A 23,000-nucleotide genomic window follows, 5' to 3' on the forward strand; every position below is an offset into this window, starting at 1 on the left:
AAAGTTTTTTCACCCCCCCGCCCCCTGAAGTAAATGTGTATCTTTTTATCTGTATGTATAAAGATAGTTATTTACTAACACTAAAGATGCTATTACGCCATTGCCTCTCACGTCCCCCCTTAAGGCACGAGGGGGCCTGCCCGACTATTTAAGAAGCACTGCATTAAACGGGCAGCTTGGAACTTGCCCACAGTTCTCACCGACAGAATTTTTTCATTAATAATAATTCATTCATTTCTAAATGTTTTTATCAACACTAAGGGTGCTATTACGTCATTGTCTCTCATGCCCCTTTTTTCCCGTAACTTCAAGCCACCCCTGTGCCCACTATTTTAGAAGCATTGCAGTAAACGGGGGATCACACTCCTCAGCCTTCCCGGTAAGGTCTATTCAGGTGTACTGGAGAGGAGGCTACGCCGGATAGTCGAACCTCGGATTCAGGAGGAACAGTGTGGTTTTCGTCCTGGTCGTGGAACTGTGGACCAGCTCTATACTCTCGGCAGGGTCCTTGAGGGTGCATGGGAGTTTGCCCAACCAGTCTACATGTGTTTTGTGGACTTGGAGAAGGCATTCGACCGTGTCCCTCGGGAAGTCCTGTGGGGAGTGCTCAGAGTATGGGGTATCGGACTGTCTGATTGTGGCAGTCCGCTCCCTGTATGATCAGTGCCAGAGCTTGGTCCGCATTGCCGGTAGTAAGTCGGACACGTTTCCAGTGAGGGTTGGACTCCGCCAAGGCTGCCCTTTGTCACCGATTCTGTTCAAAACTTTTATGGACAGAATTTCTAGGCGCAGTCAAGGCGTTGAGGGGATCTGGTTTGGTGGCTGCAGGATTAGGTCTCTGCTTTTTGCAGATGATGTGGTCCTGATGGCTTCATCTGGCCAGGATCTTCAGCTCTCACTGGATCGGTTCGCAGCTGAGTGTGAAGCGACTGGGATGAGAATCAGCACCTCCAAGTCCGAGTCCATGGTTCTCGCCCGGAAAAGGGTGGAGTGCCATCTCCAGGTTGGGGAGGAGATCTTGTCCCAAGTGGAGGAGTTCAAGTACCTCAGAGTCTTGTTCACGAGTGAGGGAAGAGTGGATCATGAGATCGACAGGCGGATCGGTGCGGCGTCTTCAGTAATGCGGACGCTGTATCGATCCGTTGTGGTGAAGAAGGAGCTGAGCCGGAAGGCAAAGCTCTCAATTTACCGGTCGATCTACGTTCCCATCCTCACCTATGGTCATGAGCTTTGGGTTATGACCGAAAGGACAAGATCACGGGTATAAGCGGCCGAAATGAGTTTCCTCCGCCGGGTGGCGGGGCTCTCCCTTAGAGATAGGGTGAGAAGCTCTGCCATCCGGGAGGAGCTCAAAGTAAAGCCGCTGCTCCTCCACATCGAGAGGAGCCAGATGAGGTGGTTCGGGCATCTGGTCAGGATGCCACCCGAACGCCTCCCTAGGGAGGTGTTTAGGGCACGTCCGACCGGTAGGAGGCCGCGGGGAAGACCCAGGACACGTTGGGAAGACTATGTCTCCCGGCTGGCCTGGGAACGCCTCGGGGTCCCACAGGAAGAGCTGGACGAAGTGGCTGGGGAGAGGGAAGTCTGGGCTTCCCTGCTTAGGCTGCTGCCCCCGTGACCCGACCTCGGATAAGCGGAAGAAGATGGATGGATGGATGGATGCATTAAACGGGCTGTTATTAACTTGCTCACATTTTTCATTTCTCAGACAGAATTTTTTCACACACGCCCTGAAGTTAATGTAAATTTCTTTATCTGCATATGTAAAGATTTTTCTTTACCAACACTAAAGATGTTATTACACCATTGCCTCTCACGCTCCCTTACCCCCCAATTAAGAAGCACTGCATTATTTTAATTTTTCGAGAGAGATTTCCCCCCCCCCCATCTATCTATACGTGTCAAGATATACAATGTTGCCTCTCATACCCCTCATATCACTGCGTCCCCCAAGGGGGGCCCACCCCACTATATTAGAAGCACTGCTCTAGGGAGACATATTAGAGGTAGAACATCATTAAAAAGTCTCTTTTGTGTAATAGGGGACCTTTAAATGTACTGTAGGTCGATAAAATCTAACTCGGTATTTGTCAGCAATACAATGCACGCGTTATATCAGCGTAATAAAAGATTGTGACCTTTGAAACGCTCATCCTCAGCCACCATCCTCTCAAAGACCACGGTGACGACCTGTCTGACAGTGGCGGCCGCCGTGTTGTTGGTAATGTTGTCCTTGGTGAAGTGGAGGCGGAAGCACAGCACAATGGCCTGCACGGGCACACATTGAAAGTGGTAGGCAAATGTTGATTTAACGTCACGCCCCGTGTAAAGAAGGAGCCCATTTGGCCGTGTGTTTGATTCCAGCGCATATGGCCATTTATGTGCGAGAAGAGCCAGGAGGGGTTGTCTACCTTGGAAAGTACTTCATCATGGACCACCGTGTTGGTGGTCAGCAGCACCAGGACGGTCTGTAGGAGCTTCAGCTCCTCCAAACTGTTTTCCATTAGCTGCCACAGCATGTTGATGATGTTCCCCGCCGCCGCCTGGCACACAAAAACACTTTGCTTACGGATCATCGTGGGAAGTGAAACACAGGCACGACCAGCTGATGCCGCTCGCTTCAGGGTCAAAAATGCCAGTAACGGCACATAACAATGCCAATTAAAGGTGACACTATCTCCTTTCTTTTGCTATTCATGCAACGCTGCTCAAGCAGTCACTCTTCCAAACCTTTTCTGCAGCAAAGATGCCCTCAGAATGACATGGGTGACAAATTACCCGCCAGTGCCATCCCTCCTGAGGTCGTCAGCGGTTGTCTTCCCTAAGGCCACTGGCAGGCTTGTCAACCTTGCACTTCAGTGATGTTGACAAAGTGGCGACAAGCGCTACGAATGGTACAGACTGTGGCATTAATGGGGAACTGCACTTTTATTTCATTTTATCATTCACGATCCTTATGTAAGACAAGAACACGTCTTTCTTTTTTATGCAAAAGTCAGCTAACAATGGAGGTCATGAGAGTAATTCCGTCTATTGCGCTCTAAAAAGTATAAACATTTTATATACATGCTGTAAGTATACATGTAATGTAAGAACAAGCACATTCATTTTTTACAAATGCTGCTCATTGTGAATTAAAGTACCAGTAGAGTGGAAAAACAAGTTGACTTTATAAGCGTATTATTTGTGTTTCATTGTATCCATTAAACCAGTGGTTCTCAACCTTTTTTCAGTGATGTACCCCCTGTGAATTTTTTTTAAATTCAAGTACCCCCTAATCAGAGCAAAGCATTTTTGGTTGAAAAAAAGAGATAAAGAAGTAAAATACAGCACTATGTCATCAGTTTCTGATTTATTAAATTGTATAACAGTGCAAAAATATTGCTCATTTGTTGAACTATTTGGAAAAAAAGATATAAAAATAACTAAAAACTTGTTGAAAAATAAACAAGTGATTCAATTATAAATAAAGATTTTTACACATAGAAGTAATCATCAACTTAAAGTGCCCTCTTTGGGGATTGTAATAGAGATCCATCTGGATTCATGAACTTAATTCTAAACATTTCTTCACAAAAAAAGAAATCTTTAACATCAATATTTAAGGAACATTTCCACAAAAAATCTAGCTGTCAACACTGAATGTTGCATTGTTGCATTGTAATGAATGGAATAGCCTACTTGATTTGATGTTCAGTTTATGAACTTACATTCATATTTTGTGGAAGTATTATTCAATAAATATATTTATAAAGGATTTTTGAATTGTTGCTATTTTTTGAATATTTAAAAAAAATCTCACGGACCCCTTGGCATACCTTCAAGTACCCCCAGGGGTACGCGTACCCCCATTTGAGAACCACTGCATTAAACCATATCCAATTATCTATTCCATAATTATCAACTCATAAGACTGACAGAGTTCAATATTTATCACAATGCTTGTCTAACCTATCAAGTCATCCACAGGCTGAATCTCAGGCTCTGTAGCTTGGTTCCTATCTATCGTCCCCAGCATGCCTACAACACTCGTAACTTTGACCTGATGTCAGGTAAACATTGTCTACTGGCTTGTACCGCTCGAAGTGTTGTATGCAGGGGACCAAAGATTTGCAACCGGCTTGATGAGAGCCTCAGGATGCTGTATTCATTCTCCAACTTCAAAAAGAAACTGAAATCTTACCTATTAACCACCTATCTCTAATGCCTCATGTGGGGTAGACTACTGTTGGGTTGTACGTGGTTGAATGTATGTATGTATGTATGTGTATGCTTGCTTTAGTACTCCTATTTTGTGTTTATCATATAGCGTTTTTGTGCTTGCCACCATGTTTCAGCATTCCATGCATATACTGGCCTCTGGACCCCCTGCCAAAAGCTTCTTCTACCTTATCTGGGGGACCCTTTCACTTACAACCATCCTTAAATGGATATTCACTACTGTTGTAATTGTAATATGGAATTGTGAATAAACTTGAAACTTACAATTGTATTTACAATCTGCAAAGTATGTAAAAACACAGTTTAAAACAAAACACAAAATGCCGCAAATTCAGTCAGCCATTTTGAATATTCCGCCCCGAATACTTTCATCTATTTTAGGAAATTGACGTCACGGTAGTAACGCTTCTGCACTCCAACCATAGTATCAGATCAGTCATACTGGAAATATGCAAACATTGGAAAGAGGTGTGATGTTTATCATTCACAATCTTTATGTAAGGCAAGAACACATATGCTTGGCTTTGTTTATGCATTGGAAATCATAAATAAATATCTAACAATTGAGTCAACAGATGGAGGGTCCTCTGTTGCGTTTATTATTCTCCCTAATAACGTCCAGAAAGCAGCAACAATAGTCCATTTACACGTCATATCCTGAAAATTAAGCAAATGAGTGATATTGTTAATATAAGCGCCAACGCAGACAAACTATTTTAACGGCACATTGATAGCAGTGAGCAAATGCTATCTTACGCTGCTATTGTTGACACACTGAGCCGACTCAAAGTAAATTCTAAATTATAACTCATGCATCTCTCACCTGCTAGTAGACACAAGTGGCCATAGACCGAGAGACTGGTCGACCTTGACATCCTCCGAGAAGCTTCCTGCAGGAAGTTTTTTTTAACCCTTTATGAGGTTTGTCAGAATCAGAATCAGAAATACTTGAATAATCCCTGAGGGGAAATTAAGATTTTCAGCAATCTGAAAATCTTAATTTCCCCTCGGGATTATTCAAGTATTCTGATTCTGATTAGTATTCTGATTAAGATTTTCAGCAATCTGAAAATCTTAATTTCCCCTCGGGGATTATTAAAGTATTCTGATTCTGATTGTGATTGATTCTTATCTAAACGGAATTATGTGAGCGTCCTGTCGGTCGGCATCCCAGCGAGAGTGGAAATATTACAGTAGTGTTTGTTTAATTATAGTTCATTATAGTTAATTTGTATGTTTAGCACATAGCATTGCTGCTAGTGCCACAATAAAGCTGCATCCATCACTCGGCTTCTAAAACTTATTCTTCATCCTCTTTTTGTTCGGGCTCAAAAATATAAGGTTCCGGCTCATAATTTGTCCCAAAGTAATCGTTGTTGGCTTTCACAAAGTCTGCATGATTAGCATTGTTGTTGATGGGGAAGGGATTTGTGGTTCTTAGCGCAACATTATGCGATCACTTGACTGGCTTCCTTATTATCTCTCAAAATGGCTCGGAAATATCTGTGAGATTTATACTATTTTGATCATATCTATTTATTCGTAAACTTTGGAAGTCTTTTGGTCTCATAAATCGGATATATATGATAATAATAGCATCAATATAGAGGTAACTTGTTTTTCCACTCTATATACTCACAATATTTGCTATTTCCTTAACAATAACTACTCATCATGGCAGACTTGATGAAAGACAACATATACTACTTTTGGGACAAATTATAATTGAGAACCTTATATTTTTTTAACCTGAATATACGAAATAGGGTTCGACCGAATACCGACGCCAATATTTGGCATTAGACGTATATTGGTATCGGCTTTATTTTACCGGTATCGGCCAATGTTATCTTTTTGTTTTTGTTTTTTTACAACTACAATGGAAATACATCAGCAGATACAATATATACACATAATACCAGTATTTAGTGATAAAAAATACAAACATTGTGATACGCAGAGAGTAAGTTAGTAGTACCAGTGCTTCTTTTTTCCAAGCTGTGGCTCAGACGGCCTCTCCCATGTTTAAATCAATTTTACTGCTAATTAATATTGGCTACAAATATCGATTATCGCTTTGACTACTAATAATCGGTATTGGTATCGGCCCTGAAAAAAACATATTAGTCGATCTGTAATATGGATAATGAGCTACAAGTTTTAGGAATTGAGTGATAAGCAGATCCAGCATATAGCAGTATTGTTGCTAAGTACTAAACAAGAAATACAAACTACGAACATAATAAAACAATCCCTCACTGTACAATGTCTGCTCTCACGAGGAGCGTCTTTTTGTGTCTTTCTCGCCATCTCCCAGAACAAGTTGAATGTTAAAATGTACCAACTTTTCAGCTTACGGCCACAACTTTCGACCATCCAGGTGAGAGGCATGATTTATAATGTAGAATTAACGTTCACCAACTCAGAGCAGCACCATCACCAACTCAATATCGCAGCTTACCGTATTTTCCGCACTATAAGGCGCACCTAAAAACCACAAATTTTCTCAAAAGCTGACAGTGCGCCTTATAACCCGGTGCGCTTTATATATGGATAAATATTAAGATTCATTTTCATAAAGTTTAGGTCTCGCAACTACGGTAAACAGCCGCCATCTTTTTTCCCCGTAGAAGAAGCGCGCGGTGCATGCTGGGATATGTGACGTTTCATTTCCATTTGTGTGTTTATGTAAAGACCCCAAAATGGCTCCTATTAAGTGTGTTGTCTGTCTAATTATAAATAATGCAGACGAGGCGTGTTAACTGAGTTCTCAACGTTTACTCACAGCGTGCTCATAACCACATTCTAACTGCCAGCATACAACGCTTCTCAGGGCTACCGCGCATGCTCGTAACTATCGTTGCATGCTGGGTAGTGTAGTTGTTATATTTGCTAGCTCATAACAGCACATTGAGAGACACGCTTACGCGCTTAATTCAATACTCGCCGTCATTCCGGGTGGATTGACAAAAGACCTCCAGCCGCTAGATATTGGTGTCAACAGGGCATTCGAAGCTAGACTGCTAACTGCGTGGGAACAATGGATGACAGAAGGCGAACACACCTTCACTAAGACGAGGAGGCAGCGCCAGACGACGCCAACATCTGCCAGTGGATCGTAAATTTGCCCAACTTTTCACTTCGGACACCGAAGACGAAGGATTTACGAATGAAGAATAACTTCAGAAAGTGAGCGCTATGTTTATTTTGTGTGTTGTGACATTAACGTTCGAGCAACATTATGTTGCTATTGCTCTGCACTATTTTGAATTTTACTATGTTTGTGATTGCACATTTGCGTACATTTTGGGAGTGAACAGAGTTGTTAGAACGCTGGTTTTTAATATATTATTAAAGTTTGACTGACCTATCTGACTGTTTTTTTGACATTCCCTTTAGCGCAGCGTAGGCGCGGCTTATAGTCCGGGGCGGCTTATTGGTGGACAAAGTTATGAAATATGCCATTCATTGAAGGTGCGGCTAATAATCCGGTGCGCCTTATAGTGCGGAAAATACGGTAAGCTAGTCAACTAACTGTGATCACGGCGCCGCCTACTAAAAGCAGTCCCTTGGCGTTGGCGCTTATAATAACAATATTGCTAATACTTGGTTAATATTCAGGTCAGGACATGTAAATGGAGTATTGTTAGCGGTTTTTAGAGGGCTTTATGGGTGCAATAGATTACTCCCTTAATCTGCATTATCTGCATCTCATACTTGCCCTATATTATAAATTACTAGGGCTGCGAATCTTTGAGTGTCCCACGATTCGATTCAATATCGATTCTTGGGGTCACGATTTGATTATAAATCGATTTTTTCGATTCAACGCGATTCTCAATTCAAAAACGATATTTTTCCGATTCAAAACAATTCTCTATTCATTCAATACATAGGATTTTAGCAGGATCTACCCCAGTCTGCTGACATGCAAGCACAGTAGTAGATTTTAAATTTTAACTATTAAATGAACCAAAAATATGACTTATTTTATCTTTGTGGAAAATATTGGACACAGTGTGTTGTCACGCTTATGAGATGCGATGCAAGTGTAAGCCACTGTGACGCTATTGTTCCTTTATTTTTATTTTTTATAAATGTCTAATGATAATGTCAATGAGGGATTTTTAATCAATGCTATGTTGAAATTGTAACTAATATTGATACTGTTATTGATAATATTCATTTTTGTTTCACTACCGGTACTTTTGGATTGTTCTGTGTCATGTTTGTGTGTCCTCTCTATTGCTCTGTTTATTGCTGTTCTGAGTGTTGCTTGGTCAGGTTTGGTTTTGGAACTGGATTGCATTGTTATGGTATTGCTGTGTATTGTTTTGTTGGATTGATTAATAAAAAAAATAAAAAAATAAATAAAATTAAAATAAAATTGATTTTTCAAAAATGAGAATCGATACTGAATCATACAACGTGAGAATGGCGATTTGAATTCGAATCGATTTTTTTCCACACCCCTATAAATTACAATGCATAAAAAAGAAAAACATTTTCTTGTCTTACATAGGGATTGTGAATTAAAAAGGCAATATACCAACAAAAAAAGTGCAGTTCCCCTTTAGGATTGCATAAACATTCTGTCGTGCCCTCCAACATCCTTTCAAAACTCGTCTGGGTTGTGGCGCAATTCTCTACCAATGTAGCGTAAAACGGCTCATCGTCGTGGGCGCATAATCCAGACTATAGTTACACCTGTAGCAATAACAAAACAGTGTGCATGCACTTCGTCTGCGGACTCTGAATTGACGGTATTAACGACGTCCTATGTCACCATCAAGCCAAGTTTAAACGTTTGCATGAATGACGGGTCCTGGGTCCTCACCTCAGACACCACCTCGTGAGACATGAGCCTCTGAATGGCAGCCAGACACAGCTGGGTGATCTTGGGCTCTTTGGTGCCGCAGCCCATCAGGAAAGGCTGCACCACTTCAGAGCTATTCTCCTTTAGAGCTGCAAGAGGAGAATAGGAAGACAAGGAAAATCGTTATTATTATTACTCCAACACAAATGCGGGATGTAATCGTACAATTACCAGCACCTTTAACATGTGGTAATAACAAATATCATTATATTTCATTGCACAGTTCTTGAAAAAGCTGCTTTAACCCAAGCACCAAGTGTGTTGTCACTTGAATACACACAGAAGTTCAAATAGGCCTAATTTTTTGCCAGACGGCTGTAATTATTATCTTTATCACAGACATGGTATCTGTAAAGCTTAAGTAGAATTGAAATACAAAGTGTTGCTAAATGCTCAGGATATTATACATTTATCATGCTATTTAATCCTTTAAAAAAATAGTATAACAGAATTAGATATAAGTACAGTCCACAGGACTGCAATCTATCTGTGGATATGACAGCATCATCTAATTTGCATGAATGTGTGCATGTATTTTTTATGGATGCTGTGGGAGACATAGAAAGTAAGCAAAAAATATGAAAATGAAATATGTTTGGAAATACAGGTGAACTTTTTTCTGATGCTTCTTTTTGTGGTTAGGGTGGGGGGGGGGACACGCACATACATACATACATACATAAATATATATATATATATATTTTTCTTTTGGTTGGAAGAAACCCGAAAAGAATCAAGCATGGTTTGGTGCATGAACACACGCACTCGCTGTCTCAAGTAAACAGGAAGTGGTCAGTATGCAAAAGAAAGGACATGCTGAACAGCCAATTGCGTAACAGTATCAACTATCAAGTTTGGTTGCGCCATTTTTCGGTCTCGGAGTTGATTCTTTGCATGGAGTGAGAAGAAATTGTGGATAAAACAGGAAAAGTCACCTCGACAATATGGCAGTTTTTTTTGGCTTTTTTAAAAAACAGACCGCAGTCCTTCGCCGCGCTCATCTTTTCTTTTCAACCCTTGCCCTTTCCCTATTCGGATGTATAGAAACAACAGGTAAGAACTAAAGTGCAGGACTGCATAAATAAAATAAATAACAAAATATGACAAATGTGCTACTTTAAAATAAAAATTTGGCCCAAGTATATTCAAATAATAATTGCTGCATGACATAAATTAATTTCCATATTTGAATACCGTATTTTCCGCACCATTAGCCGCACCTAAAAACCACAAATTTACTCAAAAGCTGACAGTGCGGCTTTTAACCCGGTGCGCTTTATATATGGATTAATATTAAGATTCATTTTCATAAAGTTTCGGTCTCGTAACTACGGTAAACAGCCGCCATCTTTTTTCCCGGTAGAACAGGAAGCGCTTCTTCTTCTACGCAAGCAACCGCCAAGGTAAGCACCCGCCCCCATAGAACAGGAAGCGCTTCTTCTTCTACTGTAAGCAACCACCCGCCCGCGTAGAAGAAGAAAAAGCGCGCGGATATTACCGTACGTTTCATTTCCTGTTTACATCTGTAAAGACCACAAAATGGCTCCTACTAAGCGACAAGGATCCGGTTCATGAAAAGACGCAATCTCTCCATCCGCACACGGATTACTATTTCACAGCAACTGATATTCCTGTGAACCGCACTGTGGATACTGTGGATACAACGGGAGCACGTACGGTGAATATTCGCACCACAGGGAATGAGAAGTCGTCCTTCACTGTGGTTCTAGCTTGCCATGCTAATGGCCTGAAACTTCCACCCATGGTGATATTCAAAAGGAAGACCTTGCCAAAGGAGACCTTTCCAGCCGGCGTCATCATAAAAGCTAACTCGAAGGGATGGATGGATGAAGAAAAGATGAGCGAGTGGTTAAGGGAAGTTTACGCGAAGAGGCCGGGTGGCTTTTTTCACACAGCTCCGTCCATGTTGATATACGACTCTATGCGCGCCCACATCACAGATGGTGTCAAAAAACAAGTGAAGCACACAAATACAACACTCGCCGTCATTCCGGGTGGATTAACCAAAGAACTCCAACCGCTGGATATTGGTGTCAACAGGGCATTCAAATCACGACTGCGAACGGCGTGGGAACAATGGATGACCGAAGGCAAACACACCTTCACTAAGACAGGCAGACAGCGCCGGACGACATACGCCAACATTTGCCAGTGGATCGAAAATGCCTGGGCAGATATTTCGGTCACAACTGTGGTCCGAGCTTTCCGGAAGGCAGGATTCACAGAACTGCTGAACAGTGACACTGACTCCGATGACTTTGACGAGACGGAACCGGCCATTTTGGATCCCACATTTGCCCAACTTTTCAATTCGGACACCGAAGACGAAGAATTCGAAGGATTTACGAATGAAGAATAACTTCAGAAGGTGAGCGCTATGTTTATTTTGTGTGTTGTGACATTAACGTTCGAGCAACATTATGTTGCTATTGCTCTGCACTATTTTGAATTTTACTATGTTTGTGATTGCACATTTGCGTACATTTTGGGACAGAGTTGTTAGAACACTGGTTTTTAATATATTATTAAAGTTTGACTGACCTATCTGACTGTTTTTTTGACATTCCCTTTAGCGCAGCGTAGGCGCGGCTTATAGTCCGGGGCGGCTTATAGGTGGACAAAGTTTTGAAATATGCCATTCATTGAAGGTGCGGCTAATAATCCGGTGCGCCTTATAGTGCGGAAAATACGGTAAGATTAAAATACCAAATTAAATGTTACACAGCCGTAACTTCCTGGCATTAAACCTGCAAAAAAAATTTTATGTTTACATTTGCACACTTTGCACTACTTTATTACACTTTATTAAGCATTTCTTACATATTCCTTATTTTATTCTTTTAATTTAAAAGAGGTTATTGTGAATCGTTCAATGTGCTTTTACAGTTTTGTTTACATTGTTTGAGTGTTTTCCGTGCTTGTGTTGACATTTCCTTTCCTTTCTGCCTTGATTAGCTGAGATGATTATAAACAGAGGAAGGTTACATTTGAAATAATAATGTTACTTTTATATATTTTTTTCCAGGTCCATATTATCCACGGGTCATAAAAGAATGTCAAAAATTAACGATATCGACCGATATAAAACACTTGTTGTATCGTGATACAGTTTTCAGCAATATCGTCCAGTATGCTCTAAACATATCAAATTCCTGATTTTATTTGTAGATCCAACAAGCAGAATATTCAGTCAGATTGCTAAATATGAGAGAATTTGTTGAATCATTTGCATCTTTCATAAAAAAAGATTAGTAATGGCAGTGACTTTTGAAGCGCGTGGATGTTCAATCAGAGGGAGAGCCTTGTGCTGGAAATATCACAACCAAGAACATCCCTTTACGTGCTCTGCTCTATTTATTCCCACTCTGTTTTAGATCCTGCATCCACCTTCATCTGCGACTGGGTCCTGAGATTTGTCTGTTGTTGTTTTTATCCTTGCATGCAAGTTCCACTGAGAATAAAAAAGTGTGAGTCAGTTCGGCACTCACCTGCCAGTATGTCGGTATTCCTGGCTGCGATTGTCTTAATCTTCACAATGCCAGACTCTGCGGCCTGAGGGGGAAACACAAAGAAAAGCATTTGGGTGAATGCTAGTCGTGTTAGGTTTAATAAACAACAGTAACATGTTGTACAGCTTGAGATGCAAAGAAATGGACAGGACAAGGAGGAGGTGTTGATAAATAAGGAAACAGATCATTTGCCATTCCTAACAGAGGTTTTTCGTCCAACAGCAACCACTGCAAGAATCATTCTCTTTTCTTTTCTATGTAAATATAATTTCTATCTCAAGAATGACATGGTAGCTTGCATAATGTAATTCAGTGTAGTAGAATCACGGCCATGGAATAACATGCATTTCTGAGCGCACGTTCCGCTTCCTTATTGGAAAAGCAAACAGTAGTGAAGCTCAACAGATGTTTTTTTGTTAAAAAAAAATGAGGCAAGTCTAAATTTGGCGAATTCCTGGAACTGACGCATCAAATTGTGAAAGCGCTGCTTGTTTGAAGGCTGGGGTGGAAAACTGCACTATGAGTAAACTAAAAGCATCAGTGAAGTATTTATTGAGAAATGTGTCATTTGCATTTAGTGGCAGAAATGATTAGGCAGAGCAATAACAAAATGTCGCGCAGCTGCGCAGATTTTGCAATGGCAGATAAGGAAATTAGGTTTCACTCAGCGCTTTCACTTCCATATTTACAAATATCCGACAATGTGAAGGACTGGTAGACAGCAGTGGCATCTACAGCGCAATGAACCAGCACATGCGGTTTGAGTTAGACTATCTAAAAAAATGTCCGTCTGTTGTCTTTGAGTTATGCATTAAATACTGTCACAATAAGCGCTATCTAATTATAGCATTTTTTACCTTAATAATTTGGAGTGCATGATAAAGTGGAAAGGAAAATGTAGCTCTCTTTGACTACATGGTCATTTATTAACAAGTAGAGTATACTGAGCAACACAACCAATGCTGTAACAGCGGTGAGGAGCATATACCGTAATAGCGCTGATGCATTAACCATACTTGCCAACCTTGAGACCTCCGATTTCGGGAGGTGGTGGGGGGGCGGGGGGTCGTGTTTGGGGTGGGGGCATGGTTAAGAGGGGAGGAGTATAGTTACAGCTAGAATTCACCAAGTATATATAAGAAATACTTGACTTTCAGTGAATTCCAGCTATATATATATTTATTTTATTATATATATATATATATATATATATATATATATATATATATATATATATATATATATATATATATATAAGAGAAATACTTGAATTTCAGTGTTCATTTATTTACACATATACACACACATAACACTCATCTACTCATTGTTGAGTTAAGGGTTGAATTGTCCATCCTTGTTCTATTCTCTGTCACTATTTTTCTAACCATGCTGAACACCCTCTCTGATGATGCATTCTGCTTCGTCTCCTTGTTGTGTGCGCAGTTGTGCACTGCACCCTCTAAAAGCCATAGATGTTATTGTCACATATGCATGTACAGTAGATGGCAGTATTGTCCTGTTTAAGAGTGTCACAACATTGCTGTTTACGGCAGACGAACTGCTTTACGGTAGACGAAAACATGACTGCTGTTGTGTGTTGTTGCCGCGCTGGGAGGACGTCAATGAAACTGCCTAACAATAAACCCACATAAGAAACCAAGAACTCGCCCTCCATCATTCTACAGTTATAATGTGATTGGGCAGGCATGCTGTTTATATTTTGGGAAAGCGGACGTGAAAACAGGCTGTCGACACGTCACTCAGGTCCGCATGGAGCTGGAGGGGGCGTGGCCTCCAGCTCCGCCTGAATTTCGGGAGATTTTCGGGAGAAAATTTGTCCCGGGAGGTTTTCGGGAGAGGCGCTGAATTTCGGGAGTCTCCCGGAAAATCCGGGAGGGTTGGCAAGTATGGCATTAACTATAAACAACAGTGCGCCAAGTGTAACCAGCGTGACTTTCACACAAACAGCTGAGTAGGAATGGGTACCGTTCACATTTGACCCGATACGGTACAAATTACCGGCACCAATTTTTGGTACTTTTGTGTGTGTTGATAAATACTAATGGTTTTTGATGATGAAATCACATTTTTATTGCAATATTTAAGAATGAGCTGATTATGATAACTGCTGTCCAGTTGTTATATCTTGTTTTATTATAGCAGTTCTATGTCAAGACGAGGGTTTTTTCGAAACTTACTGCGGGGTCGTTCTCCCAGAAAGGCAGACGGACTACTCGGGACAAGACGTGTAGGTAAAAACATAATTTATTCTTAACCTGACTACACCGGAAAAGACAGGAACTAAAACAAAAGAAAAGCGTGCCGGTCGCACGAGAGGCTAAGGAACATAAAACTTAATGCAGGAAACATAGACGTAAACACTTAGCCTGAACTATGGACATAAACAAACAAGACTTACTGGACACGGCATGAATCAAACAGCATGAACTATGGCAAGAAACGAGCCAGAACAGAGCAACCACAAGCTTAAATAATAATCTCCTGATTAAAGCAGGTGCGTGTCCCGAACAAATGAGGCAGGTGAAACTAATGAGTCGCCATGGTGACAAAACAAACAAGGGTGCACAAGAACAGGGACTAATTGGAGTCCAAAACTAACAGAACATAACTAAACAAAACATGGACCACGGATCATGACATTCTAAATCTCATTTGCAAGTATAACGAAAAGTAGCAATAATAACAGTCGCAAGTCCAAGACGTTAGATGGCAGAACTGTATAGTTTATGGTGTTTGGCTAGTCAGTTCAGTGTTTGATAAGTCTAGTCTTTTGTTGCGCCCTAAAAAGTGTTAATAATGTAAGTATTGTACTTAATACGCACCACCTGTTTGATTATAACGTGCATTTTAATTGTATTTTCATGAACAAATTTGGAGGTGTTGAAACCGCCATGTAAAATCGCTAATGCTAATCAGTAGCATGTCAATAGAAAAGCTAATGTATATTAACATCAAGCTAGCGTATTCTTAGAAAAGTAGAGCCTTGCTTTATTTACATTTGATTGTTTTTTGAGTCAATTGCTTTGTTGCAAATAAATGACGTTAGATACATTTTAAAAGTGATTCAGAGGCAGAATGGATTGCTCCTGTTAGCTGCATTGCTAGCTACCTAGAAAAAACGATTATTACATGTTAGAATGGGAAAAAAAAAAAACTTTTGTCTTCTTGTCTCCCATAATGATTGACGCTAGGCTAAATTCCCAAAAGAGTGCAGTTCCCCTTTAAAACGCATGCGGAGGTAGATGTTGACTGTTTGTGATACTTTAAATACAACTAACTCAATCCTGTGTAGAGGTAGGAATATTTGGGCACCTCACGATTCGATTAAAATTCGATTATTGATACATCTTTAATTTATGTATATTGATGCAGTTTTAAATGTATTTTTGCTACGCTAAATAAGCGTTTATCACTTGCAACTTAAAAAAAAAATCATTTGGAAAAATAAACAGTTATATTAATTTCCACATTTATTAAATTAATGAAAATGTGGGCAAAACTGCACCATAAGTGCCTGATAATAAAGGAGCTAGTCGGCTCTCTCGCCAAATTTTAAAACTGTCTGCATTACTTTATTTACAATAAATAAAGCGATTATCGATTATTGACGTTTACTAATCGATTCTATAATCGTCCATGTCCGAATTGCGACGCATCTAAAAATTGATTAATTCCCCCACCTCTAATCCTGTGTCATGAATTAAAAATAAAATACATCAAGGGGTTGCCTACAGCCACTTCAATTAGAGGTTATTTGCTTTTATGGACAGGAATCCTTATTACGGTAGGATAAATTACAGTATTTGTATTTTATGGTATTTTTTTAAATGGAAAACTCGTTCCTATAATACAAATAAAGCAAAGGACAGCCAGAGTCCTGCCACTAACTGTGTTTGTCCTTGCAGTATTTATTGATACTAAGCATGCACAGTCTCTCTTCCCTGTGATTACATCTGGTTTGACAAATCACGTCGACAGAGATGATGTACATATTTTCGCATCTGTATTGTTTATGCCTCTGGTCGGGTAAAATTGACTTCTCAATTAGCGGGAGGAGCTCAGAGTGATGCGATAACAGGGAAATCAATAAAACTGTTGCTGAACCTTCTTAACCTCGGTTAGATTGGGGAAACGCGGGAGGAAGTGAGAAAAACGAGTGTGGGTTCTGGTGAGACATTTGTTCAACTGTTCAGTGCATTGAATTTGGCCAATGATGGATGAATACTTGAAGAGACGGGAGAGCAAAATGGATGTGTGGCATTTGCGCTGTGGGGACGTCTCCTTGACTATGTTTACACTGCGGCCAAAGTGGCCCAAATCTGATTTTTTTCAGATCAGATTTTTTTCCAGCTGACTGTTTACGCTGCAAGTAAAATGAGATTTTTATCAAACTCCAGTGAAATAAAAGTCGCAACACCTTAAAAACGAGAGTTTTTTACGTGAAAGTAAATTGAAGTAACATACAGTATGAGTGAATGTATATAGTGTAATATATTTGGGATCTACAGGAGCTCAAGTCACAGGTAAGCAAATGTGCCATAGTGTTAATTCGCTATTTCTTCGGAATCAAAATATTCTATATTATAATATTCTTATATTACCGTATTTTTCGGAGTATAAATCGCACCGGCCGAAAATGCATAATAAAGAAGGAAAAAACATATATAAGTCGCACTGGAGTATAAGTCGCATTTTTTGGGGACATTTTTTGATAAAACCCAACACCAAGAATAGACATTTGAAAGGCAATTTAAAATAAATAAAGAATAGTGAACAACAGGCTGAATAAGTGTACGTTATATGAGGCATAAATAACCAACTGAGAACGTGCCTGGTATGTTAACGTAACATATTATGGTAAGAGTCATTCAAATAACTATAACATATAGAACATGCTATATGTTTACCAAACAATCTGTCACTCCTAATCGCTAAATCCCATGAAATCTTATACGTCTAGTCCAGGGGTCGGCAACCTTTACTAGTCAAAGAGCCATTTTGACCAGTTTCACAAATTAAAGATAACAATGGGAGCCACAAACATTTTTTGAAATTTAAATTGAAATAACAATGCATAATAAGTTTTTGTTTTTTTTGCTTTGTGCTATGTATAAACCAGGGGTCTCAGACACGCTGCCCATACCTTAATATGGAATTTGAATGCTGGTGCGGTACGCGGGTTTTATATGAATGGGGTTTATCAGCGTCATGCGTGCCGTGATGGTACAGCATATAGCACCCACTACAACCAGCGTGCCTGATCAGCCACACCTTGTATGGAGTTTTCGCTTGCTCACGTAGGTGACATCAAAGCATTCTTGGTCAACAACCACACAGGTTACACTGACGGTGTCGGTATAAAAAAAAACAACTTTAACACTCTTACTAATAATGCGCCACACTGTGAACCCACACTAAACAAGAATGACAAACACATTTCGGGAGAACATCTGCACCGTAACACAACATAAACACAACAGGACAAATACCCAGAATCCCATGCAGCCCTAACTCTTTCAGGATACATTATACACCCTCGCTACCAAACCCCGCCCACCTCAACGGACGCACAGAGGGGGGGGGGTTGATGTGTGAGGGAGCAGGGTTGGGGTGGGGGCGAGGTTTGGTGGTAGCAGGGGTGTATAATGTAGCCCGGAAGAGTCAGGGCTGCATGGGATTCTGGGTATTTATTCTGTTGTGTTTATGTTGTGTTAAGGTGCAGATGTTCTCTCGAAATGTGTTTGTCATTCTTGTTTGGTTTGGGTTCAAAGCGTGGTGCATTATTAGTAAGAGTGTTAAAGTTGTTTTATATGGTCACCGTCAGTGTAACCTGTGTGGCTGTTGAGCAAGTATGCCTTGCTGTCACTTGCGTGTGCAAGCAGAAGATGCATATATCAGGAGGCTGGACTTGCACGCTGTTAATACAGATTGTAGAGGGTGCTAAATACTGTACCATCATGGTACGCCCTTATTATTATTGTAAGGGTGAAAATCTGAGAATACTAATCCCGAGAGTTTTCTGCAAGAGGCACTGAAATCCGGAAGTCTCCCGGGAAAATCGGGGGGGTCGGCAAGTTAGCTGCTGAGCCGCATCAGAGTGATCAAAGAGCCGCATGCGGCTCCGGAGCCGCGGGTTGCCGACCCCTGGTCTAGTCTCTTACGTGAATGAGCTAAATAATATTATTTGATATTTTACGGTAATGTGTTAATAATTTCACACATAAGTCGCTCCTGAGTATAAGTCGCACCCCCGGCTAAACTATGAAAAAAACTGCGACTTATAGTCCGAAAAATACGGTACATATAGCCTATTATTTGCGCACTATTGACCAACGATGCACCGAAAAGTTGGTCATCTTAAATAAAAACCGAAACCGGATGTTTGGATGAAATATCTCGTCCAAAGCTGACGAAAAAAAACACATTCTGATTCATTGCGTTTAGACTGCAGTCACATTTTAAAAGATCAGATTCCAAATCGGATTCAGGACGACCTCCTGATGTGGCCTGAATCTGATGTCAAAAGATCAGAATTGAAGCACTTTTGAGCGTTTAGATTGGCAAAAAAAAAATCTGATCTGTGTCACTTGAGGGCAAAATAAATCAGATTTGGTGTGCAGTGTAAACAGGGCTCTTGTTCTTTGTTGTTTTGATCAGAGGGAAAACACATTACCCGAGTTCAGCCTGAAACTAAACTTGCTGGATGATACCTTGCGACCCGGAACAAGCTCATCCGGTGCCGTTTCTTATCAAGTGACCTGTGTGAGAAGTTCTTCGCATGAATAAACAACAGCAGGCTTTCTAAGATAGAGAGAATTAGAGTACCAGGGCACCGACTGAACTCCGTTACACAAGCGAACAATAGCTCATCTGTCTGGCAAATGTTTGGCGTGTGAGGTTGTACTTATTCGGGGGCATTGCTTTTTGGTTTTGAATGTTCTCAACTTTTCTTTCCAGGACAGCAATATACTGTATTAGGAAGATAAATGCTGCCTAGAGGAGTTTCCAAAGTGTAGATGCAGCTCAACTTCCCACAGCGAGCTTCATGTCATCCTTCTCTAGAGAACTCTATTTTTACTATTACCAAGTGCCAGATGTTCCACAATAGTCGATTGGAAAAGTGCTGGACAAAATCTAGCCTGAGTTTACTTGGACTACATTTACACTGCAGGCCAAAGAGGCCCAAATCAGATTTTTCCCAGCTAGTATGGCCATGTCCACACGAACACAGATAGTTCCAAAAACGCATATCCGGGGTTAAAACGATCTCAGTCCACACAAGAGTAGTTTCAAAACAGTCTATGTCTACACACAAACGCATACATTTTGTCCAATCAGAAGCCTGGAGAAGCAACAACAGCTGACTTCGTGGCATCATGTTTATTTTGATATACCAGCTAACAATGCCATGTACATTATCGTTACTGCAATTACACAGAGCCTTGAACACTTGTGGAATTGTAAGACATTTAATCAGCAACATTGTGATATATTACAAGTGAGGTGAAGTGTCCATTATTTCTAAAATCAGCGCACACTAACAAATTCAAAAAAGGGAAACCTCTCGACAGGTTCAGTGCTTAAAGCTGATGGAATTATAAAGCATTTAATCATCAAAAAAGTGATATCTTACATGTGCAATGACATGTACATTGTTTTTAACACCAGTACACACTAACAAGGAAGAAGGCTACATCATGTTTTTTTTAGTCACTCAGGTGCGTTATATGCGCGTGCACAAATGGAAACAACACACGGATGTTAACTTCGTGATCCGTCGCTAAATAATTACTAAAAACAGAACTTTGTTATGACACACAGCAAAAAGTATTGCTTGTCAAAGTTGTCCCATCGGGTGGAGGTCCGACAGCGATCGTATCCAAAACAGCTGACTGTCATTAGCGCTGGCGGTAGTGTCGCAAAGCAAATTTTGATGCGTCTTTAGTATTTCTGTTGAGTGAAAATAGCAGCATGTTTACGTTCAAACCATTGGCGTTGTTAGGCCTATTTTAGGGGGGGCTCAAGCCCCCCTAAAATATTCTTAAGCCCCCCCCTAAATAATTTGGTGTTTTTTTGGGGGGTTTTTTTACAATTAAATGCCGACATATTCATTATAAAGTGGCCCAAATATGAGTTTAAATAAATAATCATATAACCTGTTATTATTCACTCAGTTTCCCCTCACTTCGTAGCGTAAGGTAGAGAGCCCCTTTCGTGCGTCGGTATCCAATCCATTCCACTTGTTCATATAGAAAATGCCCACATCACTCAAATTCCAGCCCGCATTTTCTCTGCGACCTTGCTTGCGGTCCTGCAGGTGTACGAAGCACATAATCTTCCTTTACAATGAGTGAAGCTGCACAAAACCTTGTGTGTGCAATTGTAAATCATTTATTTTTTTAAGTTTTGTGTTTCTTGTAGAATCTATATAAAGTAATATACATAAGCCTATTGTTAAAATAATGAAAAAAACATCATTAAATATATTTGTTTTATTGTATTGTTACATTAATAGCTGTTTTATTATTATAGGATGGCTTGTTAAACATTTAATATGATTTTCAGAGGGAGGAAAAACCAAGACATTTAATATAAAATGTAAAATGAATAAATACATAAAAAGAAAAAGAAAATATATGGTTAAAAGCCATCGTCCCGGGGAGCATTTCATTTCGTCCCGTGCATTTTAAAAAAATAATAATAATAACAATGAATAATTTCTAAGTCTTTGTTAGCCGTTTGTGAAGTTTTGTGCTCGTGCGTAACATTCACTCGCATCCTGTGCATCTCCTGGGGGCAAAGCCCCCCCTGTCCTTAAAAGCTAGTGACGCCCCTGGTTCAAACATACAGTAAGTCCTCTTATAGTGTGTTTAAAGCCAGCAAGACAGTGTTGTTGAGCTTTGGAAATGACAGTCATCACAAGTCTCCCTTTGTGCCGTCTACACGGATACGCTAAATCAGGGGTGTCAAACTCATTTTCATTGAGGGCCACATCCCAGTAATGGTTGCCCTCAGAGGGCCGAATTTAACAATGAGTAATATATGAATATACATGTATGTATATAATACATTAACAATATATTTTTTTACATGAGCTGCAAACATTTTTTTTTTATTTTACTTAAAAAACTAGCAACTCAATCACCAGAATTTTGCAGTAAAAGCAGTGGGGTTTTTTTTTACAGCAAATAAAAAAATGGAAAAACAATACCACTGTTTTTAGCATTAACATTCAAGCAACATAGCTGCCAGTTTGTTTGTTTTTTCCCGTAAAATGTTGTTGTTTTAATGTTTTTTGTTAGTTTTTCTTGTTTTAGTGTCTTACTGTATATAGAAAAAAACAGTACCAAAGTTGATTTTACGGTAAAAAACGTGTAAAATCTTTTGTCAATTTTATAGTCTACAATTTGATTGATAATTTGTTTTGAAATCATAAGTCAAGCAGATGTTTAACAAAAAATATTTTTGGAGTACATGATAATATAACATTTTGATGATGTTTAATGTCAAAAGGGAAAGAACAAATATATTTAGTAAGAAAAGATTAAGTATTTTATTAACGCATATTATTTCCAGGCTTTCACGGGCCACATAAAATAATGTGGCGGGCCATATTTGGCCCCCGAGCCTTGAGTTTGACACCTGTGCGCTAATTGGAGAGTTTTGGAACTTTGACCAACGTTATCAAAGGTCTGTATTTTTAAAGACTAAAGTATGCGTTTGCATGTGGACAAGAGGCCTAATCGCAGAGATAAGTATGCGTTTAATAAGTATTCGTTTTCGTGTGGACATGGCCTAAAATGTGATCTTTATCAGACTCCAGTATAAACGCGCACAGGTCCCAATGTGGCCCCAATGTGGCCTCGACATCCCTTGCATGCGCAGTTTGATAAAATGAAAACAAAGGAAGTTGACCGGATTACGAGAACAAAGAAATCGCTACTACTATTACAAAATAAAATAAGTTGCCACACCTTAAAAAATTGTGTTTCTACGTGAAAATAAATTAAAGTAATATAATGTATAAATGGATGTATATAATTGTATATACTTGGAAGGGTTCTAATTAGAGATGTCCGATAATATCGGGCTGCCGATATTATCGGCCGATAAATGCTTTAAAATGTAATATCGGAAATTATCGGTATTGTTTCGGAAATTATCGGTATCGCTTTCAAAAAGTAAAATTTATGACTTTTTAAAACGCCGCTGTACGAAGTGGTACACGGACGTAGGGAGAAGTACAGAGCGCCAAAAACCTTAAAGGCACTGCGCCTTTGCGTGCCGGTCCAATCACATAATACCTATGGCTTTTCACACACACAAGTGAATGCAAGGCATACTTGGTCAAC

The 23,000-nt window shown here is 39.9% G+C and overlaps 1 protein-coding gene across 4 annotated transcripts in view; it reads right to left on the bottom strand.

The window, feature by feature from the left end:
* Positions 1 to 23,000, bottom strand: part of mon2 (MON2 homolog, regulator of endosome-to-Golgi trafficking) — a 90,565-nt gene that overhangs the window by 58,612 nt on the left and 8,953 nt on the right. For all 4 annotated transcript variants that reach the window (XM_061924866.1, XM_061924865.1, XM_061924864.1 and 1 more), the window contains exons 2-5: positions 12,607 to 12,670; positions 9,059 to 9,186; positions 2,412 to 2,543; positions 2,139 to 2,268 (exon numbers count right to left, since the gene is read on the bottom strand). In XM_061924866.1, the coding sequence (XP_061780850.1) occupies positions 2,139 to 2,268; positions 2,412 to 2,543; positions 9,059 to 9,186; positions 12,607 to 12,670 (454 nt within the window). The remainder of the gene's footprint in view (positions 1 to 2,138; positions 2,269 to 2,411; positions 2,544 to 9,058; positions 9,187 to 12,606; positions 12,671 to 23,000) is intronic.

This window comes from Nerophis lumbriciformis, linkage group LG29, assembly GCF_033978685.3.
Source record: "Nerophis lumbriciformis linkage group LG29, RoL_Nlum_v2.1, whole genome shotgun sequence".
Taxonomy (NCBI): domain Eukaryota; kingdom Metazoa; phylum Chordata; class Actinopteri; order Syngnathiformes; family Syngnathidae; genus Nerophis; species Nerophis lumbriciformis.